Source organism: Helianthus annuus, chromosome 8 (assembly GCF_002127325.2).
Source record: "Helianthus annuus cultivar XRQ/B chromosome 8, HanXRQr2.0-SUNRISE, whole genome shotgun sequence".
Taxonomy (NCBI): domain Eukaryota; kingdom Viridiplantae; phylum Streptophyta; class Magnoliopsida; order Asterales; family Asteraceae; genus Helianthus; species Helianthus annuus.
Window position 1 is genome coordinate 95,971,804 of NC_035440.2, and position 10,942 is coordinate 95,982,745.

General features: G+C 36.7%; 1 protein-coding gene across 1 annotated transcript; it reads right to left on the minus strand.

The window, feature by feature from the left end:
* Positions 1-7,037: 7,037 nt before the first annotated feature.
* Positions 7,038-8,067, minus strand: LOC110873470 (cysteine-rich repeat secretory protein 55). Its single transcript, XM_022122408.2, has one exon. The coding sequence runs from the start codon at positions 8,035-8,037 to the stop codon at positions 7,255-7,257; it is 783 nt and encodes a 260-aa protein (XP_021978100.1). The 5' UTR covers positions 8,038-8,067; the 3' UTR covers positions 7,038-7,254.
* Positions 8,068-10,942: the final 2,875 nt, after the last annotated feature.

A 10,942-nucleotide genomic window follows, 5' to 3' on the forward strand; every position in this document is an offset into this window, starting at 1 on the left:
CCAATTGTGAAGTATCTTCAAGAAGGAGATATCCCAAAGAATGCAAATCCTATGGCTTTTAGGATGAAGGCATCTCGTTTCACTATCATAAATAATATTTTGTATAAGAAATCCCTTGCAGGTCCATACCTAAGGTGCTTGGAAGATCCTGAAACCAAGGAGGTACTTCAGGATATACACGAAAGATATTGTGGCAACCATACTGGGGGCAGATCTTTATTCTCAAAGGTGTTGATAACAGGATACTATTGGCCGACAATGAAGAAAGATGCTGCAGAATACGCTCGAAGATGTGATGCATGTCAGAGGCATAGCAACATATTGCATCAACCGGCTGAACCATTATATCCTATAGCTTCCCCTTGGCCATTCATGAAGTGGGGAATGGACATAGTAGGAAAGTTGCCAAAAGCTCCAGGAGGAAAAGTTTTTATGCTAGCAATGACTGACTATTTTTCTAAATGGGTTGAAGCTGAAGCATTTGTCCAAGTTAGAGACCAAGAAGTAGTATCCTTCATAAAGAGAAATATCCTGACCAGGTTTGGAGTACCAGCCGAGATAATCTGTGACAATGATTCTCGGTTCATAAGCAAGGGGACTACTGACTTTTGCAAGAGTTGGGGAATCAAAATGATCACATCTACTCCGGTACATCCTCAAGCAAATGGGCAAGCAGAATCCTCAAACAAGATAATAGTCAACAACCTGAAAAAGAGACTAGGAGCTAAAAAAGGAAGATGGGCAGAAGAACTACCCTTTGTTTTGTGGGCCGATAGAACAACGGTAAAGAATGCAACTGGCCAGACACCATTTGCCTTGGTATTCGGAGCAGAAGCAGTGATCCCAACAGAAATGATGATACCTACGGCAAGATCCAATCTCCAGGATCTGGGCAGAATCCTGAAGCAATGTGCCAAGGATTAGATACTGTAGATGAAACAAGAGACGCAGCGAAGCTAAGGATGGTAGCATATCAACAGAGGATATCCAGAGCATACAACAAGAATACAAGGACTAGAAGGTTCCAAGTCGGAGATTGGGTGCTAAGGAAAGCTTTTCAGAATACTACGAATCCTGCTGATGGAAAGTTGGCTCCAAAGTGGGAAGGACCCTATGAGATTGAATCGGAATCCGGAAAAGGAGTATACCAGCTTAAGAATATGGAGGGGGATATACTACCAAGATCCTGGAATGCTATATATCTCAAAGCCTATTTCAAGTGAGTTTAGAATTTAATTTCTAACTTAAGATGGTATGAATTCTGTCTCTTTTAAATATAATTTATTTTATTTGCACCCAATACTAACTTAAGCATCGGAGGGGTGTTAGCCAAGCTAACACCCACATTAGTTTAAGGTTGTTTTGCAGAATATGCTTCGGGATATAGCTCCAGGATACACACTCAGGATACTTCGAAAGATTAGAGGATTGCCCCCCTCTCTCACGTTTAAGGGATCCTGATCCCTTCACAGGTTTAAAGGTATTCACCTTTCTCACGAATTGGGTTTAAACACCCCGCCTGGAGCGCAAGTTATCCAGGGATAGTTCAAGGTGGGGGGACCAGTTCATGTAAAAGTGGCTGACAATTTCGTTACTGTTGGCTATTGATGTGTGTAAAATGCAACATATAAATCACATCAATTAAGGCATAAAACTAACCCTTTTTAAGTACTAATGTTGGAAAAAGAGTGTTTTTGTCTTTCTTTTGTATTTTCAGGATGAAATGAGCTCAAATTCACAAAAGAAGCAAAAAGACAACTAATTCTAGCAAAAATACAAGAAAAGGAATAAAAGTAGACTGCCCGGACCCTCAACGGCATCCTCCAAGGCAAAGAAGAGAAAGCAGAAGACTGAACACGCCCCGTGTCCAGCGGACACGGGGCCGTGCCCAAGAAGCAGCATAAAAGACAAACCTATAGAAGCTTCCATTGCCCACCACGGGGCCGTGTCCAGCGGGCACGGGGGCGTGGCGAAAGTACAGGAGGCGCATTAATTGTAATTGTGAATTACAATTAATGAGGAGAGAGAGTGTCAGACGGGCATGGGGGCGTGTCCAACGGACACGGGGCCGTGCCCAGCCTTCTGTTCAACCTATAAATAGGAGTGCTTGGTTTCATTCCATCTCATCCCTTGGCACACCACCTCTCTCACACTTCATCCACCACCCACCACCACCATAACACCATCATCCACCACCATCATCCATTGTCCTTCGTAGAGTGTGTGAGTCGTCTCGGGATCCAAGATTGATCGTAAGAGTTCTTGACAATCAAGGCCATGTTTGCCTAAGTCTCTTACATCACTTGGTGAAGACAAGTGTTTAGTATAATACTTTTTAGTTTTAATCTTTTGCACTTTTTATTTGGTTTTGTATTAATGACTTTAATAACTAGTTATTTATGTTGAAGGTGATCTTTCCTTATCGTTTGTCCGTGGTGTCTTGGCGTTATTTTACTGTCTATATAAAATAAAAGATTTTCACCATTCATATCTCCACGGTCTATATGGAGGTATGTTGGCTACCTGGTCGGGGGTTAAGGGAACGGTTTGGTAAGGGTCTTGCCCTTGTTCAGCGTTTAGAGGTCCTGCTTGGGACCTGGGTCAAATTTAGTAGGATCTCCTTCAATGCCCATAGGTATTGGATGGCGGGGATCCAAACTCTTTGACCCCCTCATAAGTTAACTACTATTAATACTATAACCCGGCTATCTAGGACTGTATCCCTGCTGACTCAGACTACTTAGCCGAGGGTAACGTCACCGCCGAAAGCGGGGCCTACCACAATTTGCATTAATAACTTAATTCATTATCTTTCAATAATCCGACCTTTTAGGATTGTATCCTTGCTGACTCAAACTACTGGGTTGAGGGTAACGTCGCCTTCAAAAGAGGGGCCTACTACAATAACTAAGATAATCTCTTAAACAAGTGCAAAAGTGCGAAAATAATCAAAGGTTATACTAATACACGTGTCGGATCCAAGTGATTCATCTTGTCTATCTGTTTTATTTTATTTTTATTTTTCAGCATTTAGTTAGTTTTTATTTTCTTAGTTTAAAAAACATTTTTCTTACTCTTTTATTTGATTAGACGTTGAGGATAAACCGGTATTAAAAGCTCTTGTGTCCTTGGACGACCTCGGTATCTTACCAACACTATACTACGTCCACGATGGGTGCACTTGCCCATATGTGTGTTTAGTGTTAGTGAATATCGTGTTTTATAAATTTAAAACTTGGATAAAAGTGTAAAAAGGGGCTTAAATATACATCAAAAATATATTACACTACACACGCATCAGCTATACCCTGGATCCTTAAGGTATATGAGGATTGATCACCCTATCTCGCGAAAGGGTATTTTCATACTCTCTAAGGTTTAAAGGTTTTCACCTTTCTAAGTCTTGGAGTTTATACACTCCTGCCTGTAGCGCACGAAAATTTGGGATTTTCCCTAGGATACTAAGGGTTTATCCCCAGTACATTAAGGGTTTATCCCCAGTAAAACTAAAGTTTTTAACAAGATTGCAAAGATATGACAAGCGGTGATTACACACGTTCTTTTATGGATAAGAAGCTACGAAGTTTAATCACTAAGTGAAGAAATACTCAAGTATGTCATGCACTGATGCAATATCCTGCACAGACAGGGGACATCCATGCCGGGGACATTGCAAAGGATTCAAAGGTTAAGGTTGGAAATTATCGCCTAAGTGTTTCTGGTATGATTTATTATTCAAGTCTCGAAAACCTTATCTAAATGATCTAAGTTTTCTAAAAAGTCATATTCAACCAAGTTTTGCCTAACATTTAGAAGACATTTCATCAGTATCCTGACCAGGATATTTGATCAGGATATTCAAAACATACCTTTCAAAATAAAAAACATAATAAATAAGACTAAAAGGTCAGTTTATTATTATTAGTCCAAAAGATTGTATTCATGGTTTCGTCTCAAAAAGAGACCCATCCACCAAGAATACAACTAGTTTTAAAGCATATATACATAAACAATTGAACGCTTCGTCCTGAAAACACAGGATCCCTCCACCTTCAACTGTCAAACTATTCTACTTGCAGGAAATTAAAATTGTTCTAAGTGCAGGATGGCTACATGATTTAGACCCTACAAAATACGGGTATCATTAAAGACAAACTAACCAGGATACAGGTTCAGTATATGTGTACGGGATACATGATCTGGATACTTACCTTATTAGGGAAGGAGATCATGGGCTCGATGGATTCCATGAAGCCAAGGTCACCATAAGAGAAACCTTCGGCAGCAGCAGCATAGAAAAGCTATCAAGCTCCTCTAGATCAAAAGTAGCAGGGTCCTTGATGGAATCTGCGTAAAAGGGAGTAATTCTAATTTCATTACATGATAGTATTCTGAAGTAACCAAACCTATGCAGGAATATATCCTTACCAGACATGTTGGAATGACTAAAAAATATATCCTTTGGAATCAGGATATCCAACAGTTATATTTTTGGGGACAATTGTTATGGGTGAAATTCTGAGCCCATATCCTGACTTTGTATCTTGATTTTTTATTAGTTGTATATGATCAGGATATCGGATCAGGATACCGTATCAGGATACCGGGTCAGGATATTGGTAATATCCTGAGGCAGTATCCTGACTATTACTAACGATTTGCTTGTAAAACGTTGGTTACAAGGGACTAACGTTCATGAGGACCAAGTCATCCTGAAGACCCGCTCAAATTGGTCAGGATAATGACGTTGATGGCGGAAGAATAGCTCTTGTAACGGTCGGCATTGAAGAAAGACATGTTTTATGGAAGCTGGTCAAAGGTACTAATGTGGTAACGGTTATGGAAGCTTAAATCCCGGAATTATGGTTCATATGCGCGTGGAAAACGAGTAGGAACAGCCCCCAACGTTCAGAATGGAATATTCCCAGCATCCCGGAATAATAGGAGAGTTAGTTTGTTATTTGTAACTATAAATAGAAGGCCAGATCAATAGGAACACACACTTCACTCTCTGCTCTCGAACTCACACTTCTTTTTTCTTTCTATTACGCACAAACACTCACCACTTGTAATCGTTGTACCACTTAGCATTGATCTGAGTCGTATCCTGCACTGTATCCTGGTTATTCAAGCAATAAGAAGAACAAGGCAGCCGACGATTGTCAGCTCCCGAGGTTTTATGCCGGAGATCTAGATTGATCAAGGGCTTTCCTCGTATATCTCGTGTCAACATTTACATTTCTGCTCATTGTTTGATTGTTGATACAGCTCGGTATCCTGAGCTATATCCTGAAACTGTTTTTGTAAATAACTTAACCAGCATATTTCTCACGAACACTTCTAGCACACTACCTCACTTAACTAATTTGATCACTTAATTACTTAGGTAATTTTTGACCAAAACAGTTGGATACCCTCTCCTGCTGACACATCAACTTTTCTTATGTCACTTGGATTTCTCCTTTTATAGAAAGTATAGATAGATTTTGTTATTGTTTAATTTAACATATATATTATGTTATTATCCATATAGTATTTTGTTATTGTTTCATTATACATATATTATTTTATTATTGTCTTATTATTTTTTATTATTAATTAATAACATAATTATTTTTATTGACATTTTCGATGTAAATATTTTTGTGTGGTTGGTATTGATATACGATTTGCTTAAATTAGGACGTGCTTTTGCATCGTTCGTTTCAATGTTTAGATTTGAACCATAACTACAACGAACCGAACACATGTAGATATTATTTTGGTTAATGTTACGACTTTTTTTTTTGTTTTATTTATCCTTTGTCATAGTGTGCGATATCGATTGAACTCTTACCGCGTCCCCGCCACAATGCTGTTTTAATTAAAGTTTACGGTCTATATTAACTCTTCAATACACTATGCAAGAAATTTAATTTTTATTTTATTTTTAACTATTATAGTTAAAGCTAACTTTTAACTATATACATAATTACTTAACCGTGTTGTTTGCTTATTTTTACTATCGTTCTAACACCCCGCCGCAAAGCGCGGGTTCTAATGCTAATTTGAAAACAAAAGGAGAAAGACAACACATTTTTAAATAGTTTTACCTATAGGTATATATTATAACACATAGTTATACACTAGTAGTAGTTTACTATATGTATATCACACAAAATAATATATGTTAATTTGGTTACGTGCAAAATGCATCTACTAATTCTTTTAAGATGATAAGGAACTTACTGTAATGACATTAAACTAATTCTAATTAAGGTGATAAGAAACCTACTGTAATGACATTAAACTAATTCTAAATAAGGTGATAGGGAATCTTCTGTAATGAAATAGAATTCAACCTAATCTATATTTAACCTAAGACGCCCCATCAAGTATTCCAATCTATAATACGTATCCAGCGATTTTAATTTCTTTTGTAAAAATTTAACTGCTTTGTTTTAAATACCACTGTAAGTGTATATAATTTTGTGTAGATACAAATGTGTCAAAGTAATTCTGGTTAAAACAAGTTTTTATCGACAAAGTATCCGGTAAAAACTAGTTACTAACCAAACCAAGGGTCTATGGACATATCGGATTTCTAAGAAAAACATAAATTTACCCAACGTCACAAATAAAAAATGCAAGAAAAAAATAGTATAATCATGGTTCATGTATGATGCTATGACGTTTCTAGAGGCCGACGATCGAGCTGCCAAGTGTGTTACACGAAGATGATCATAAATTTGGCTACGGGTCTCCGTTTTAGGTGTTTTATCAGTCAAATCGAAGCTTGAAATGAGAAGCACGTCGTGAGAAGGACACGGAAGGACTTTGCCCAAGTTTGAGTCCAAAAAACGCATTCTGGGGGGCGTTACAAGCACTTTTGTGTTTTTCTTCATGTTTTATGCATTTTGTTTTTGGGTTTGTGTTTGGTCCATGCCCTTTTATTGGCCTGTTTAGCATTTTTGTTCTTAAGTATTTGTTATGTAATTTGGATGGTCAGCTATCAGTTTTGCAATAAACAACCTATCATTTCAAATTCTCTGCCCTTTTGGACGAATTTAGGGATTTGGGGAAAATTATCACGGGTATTCTTAGAATCAAAGTGATCATTCGTTCGTTACATTTTCACATGCTTCATCACTGTATTTATGACCATATTCTTGTAACTTATTGAGATCCTTCCCTTAAGTACATCACATAATAAAATTATTATATTGACAATAGCCTCAAAAGGGGACAAACTTCTTAGAATCCACTGCCAGAAATTCAAGGTTTTCTAAGTACTGTTAAGTAGTTTGTCATCGAAGAGTTTTCAAGAGGCAACTTCTTTTCAGTGCCGTAAAGAAACGGATATAATTCATACCTAAGATAGCACGTACTGTATATAAGTCTACACCCTTTCTTGTTCTGACAAAGACTTCCAATCGTCTCAATAGCGATTGTTAAACACGACTCACACCAACGCATGGACGTATCACGCGTACACTGAGACATTGCATAAAGTGTCTCAGAATTCGACAACTTGGCCTCTCCTTTCCCGAACCCTTTGTTATCTGGCTCAAGCGAAACATTCTTTATCTTCGAAGTAAGTTCGGCTAGGATTTCTTTAAAAAGTTTCGGGTTGGACACGTATTCAACGTTATATTGAACCACTCTGAAGTCCAGACTGCCGTCCCCTATCACGTTTCTAGTGCCATACCTTAAGAAGCAATACTCATACCATAGCAAAGCCTCGACCTGGTTTGGACACATTTTTTTGGCTTCTTTTGCGGCCGTTTGGAGACAAGCTGTGCACTCTTGGCTGGGCACGTCTCCTCGGCATTGGGCTATCCCGTTTACTTCTTTTCCCTCATCTCCGAAATCCGTAATATTAAAGCCTGTTTGAGGGGTGTTTTGAATCAGTTTGGCTAGAACAGAATCTATGTTTTGGGATAGTTCAGGGGTGATTGAGTATGAGAATTCATTGCAGAATTGTGCAATCGGGTTAGCTGATTCCACATAGAGAGTGCATAGTGCAAAGATAAGAAAATATTGATGGAAAAATACCATGTTTACAAATTACAATGGGTGTTAAGATAGTGGGTCGTTTCGGTTGTTTATACTTAATATATATAGCTAATTACTCACCAAGTTAGTTCTCATATATTTCATTTTCAAAAAAGTTTCGTTACAGATAAAATATCAATTTTTTTTATTTATTTGTAATCAAATATTGAAGATATTCTAAGAGCATCTCCAACAAAGAGTCACCATGTGGTTTGGTGGAGCGGACTGGCTTGATGTGGACTGCCTTGTTGGAGGAGGTGGTCCGAAAGTGGGCGGTTTGCTTGAGCGGACGACTATGTGTGGCAATTGTGAGGATCACCCACTCATAAACCTTTTTTTAGTATAAAAAGTGGGGTGTGATGTGGAGGTTTGGAGTGATTTCTTATTGGAGGAAAAAAAATAAGGGTTTGAAATAGTGGTGGTTTGAATTAATAATTAAGCTGGAGTTTGGACCAATGTAATTGTTGTAGATGCTCTAACAAGAATAAAAAGAAATAAAAACTATCACCTAGTTCTTTTTTTATTTTGCTGGTTTACTTTTAAAACTAAAACTTAATTTGAAAATAGCATTCAGCAAAGTAAAATAAGACAATATTACCACTTTGAAGAATCAAGATTTGTTAACAAAAATAGTTATAAATAGCACTATTTGTTATCAACGAGTTGGCGCAACCCGCGTGTTGTAGTGTAATATTATTATGAATGTGTTTAGTATCACTATATAAGATGTGAAAATTCTTAAGTTTATGCAAACATTCTTTTCATTTTACTTTATTCTGGGCTTACAACACCACACTAAAACATTTTACTTTAAAAAAAAACAGAAAGTGTTTTGAAAAAAAACCCAACTTTGTCAGCATAATTTTGAACCAAAAAATTTTTGACCCCGCCAAAAATATCCTTAAAATCAATCTCGACCCCACCGTTCAATATAGCAAGTGTGTTTTGGGTTTGTGACGAATCACTTCCCAAGATACAGCAAAGCAACTCCGAGTATATTTTACTTAACTGTACTAGTGGTGATAAGTCGATTTAGTATACTAAGTTTTGAAAGATATCAAGTAACTAAAAGATCAAGCCCAAATCTTAACATGATTATTTGGTATTCTAGTAAATGAAGCTAATGCAACTCTGATAAAATGTTGCATTATGGGTTAAAAATGTTGCATTAGGCCTAATGCAACCTTTTATCAAGGGCTGCATTAGGTGAAGTTGCATTAGACCTAATGCAACCTTTTTGTTAGATAATGCAACCTTTTTGTTAGATAATGCAACCTTTTACTATTCAAATGCAACATTTTCATGATGCAACCTTTTTTATATCCTAATGCAACTTTTTTTGCTTTTAGTGCAACTTTTCTAGCATTCAAATGTAACCTTTGCTATCTCAAATGCAACTTTTGCCACCTCAAACGCAACCTTTTCTACTCCAAAATGCAACCTTTGTTACACTCAAATGCAACCATTATTATATTTAGAGTAAAACAAATGCAACCTTGATTATAGTCAACGGCAACTCTACAATATCATTGATGTACTAAATTTTTTATTAATATGGAATAGTATCTCAATTACATGTAACACCCCAAAAATATGGATTTATATATATATACATATATTAAAATGCCGGTAATAGTCAGGATAAAACAACTAGGAAGAAGTAACCTAGTTAGTTAAAAGTCTTGACATAATAGGAAAAACATGGTTAAACACCCTTTATAGAAACTTGATTATGTAGAGGGACCAAAGTGGACAAAAATTAAAGTGTTTTAATTAAATAAAAAAAACTTAACACCAAAACACACACATAAAGTGTGTGTTCTGGTCGAGCTTTACACAGGAGAAAAAGGGGTTCTCCTACTTGAACCCTAACCTTGCAAAATCAATCAAATTGAAAGGGCAAATCAAGCCCAAATTGAAATCCAAGCACAAATTAGTGATCACTTCAGTAAAAGGATCATAAGGTATGTAAAATTTTACTATTTGGTTCCATCTTAAATTCTGGATGAACACATAAGATTCGAAATTTGTGCTTGCATGATTATTGTTTGGATGAAATTGGAATGAAATCATGTCTAGGAGTTAACCCTAGTCGTTAGCTTGTTGAATTTTTGCTCATCATGATGAAATTCATAATCACCAATATAGGTGTTTAGTGGGTTATGTAGAAATATGTTAAACACTAGGATTATGATTGTCACTCTAGTGTATTTTGATCTCTATGAGTAAATCCAGAATGTTGATGTGAAAATTAGGCATGAATTTGTCTACTTGATGTTTAATCTTGGCTAAATAGTTAGTCATGAACTCGATTGTTAATTGTATGAAATCATGCCCACAAGGTGTTTGATTAAATACCTAAACGAATGCTAATGTATTGAAAATTTTGAAAGAAACGCGTAACTGAATAATATGGTGAATTACGTGTAAAATGAAGTGATATGAGTTCTAAACACGGGTTGGTTGAACTCTATAGGCTCGGTGGTTGAATCTTCAAGCGGTCAAGTCGGAGTGGACGCGCGCTTGAAGGATATGCTTTAAAAGGTATGCGACTTGACGTCTCGTTACGTTTATGTAGTTAAGCCTAGTCATAAATATGTTTAATGTTGATATAGCAAAAATAGTTGCGTTTGGTAAGTCTAAGAAGTGATGGAATTCACTCGACAAACCAAATGGGTCAAAAGAAATAATTGAAATAGGTATGATGTCGAAATATGAAATTGTAATCCTTTGGTAAGTCTAAGAAGTGACGGAATTCACTCGACAAACCAAACGGGTCAAAATAAATAGTTGGTTAGATATGTTTATTGATGATATTGCTCAATCAGTCATAATGGGATGTAAGTAAAGTGATGTAATTCACTAGATAAAGAACGGGTTAAACTAATGGTCAAAATGGTAGTGTTTG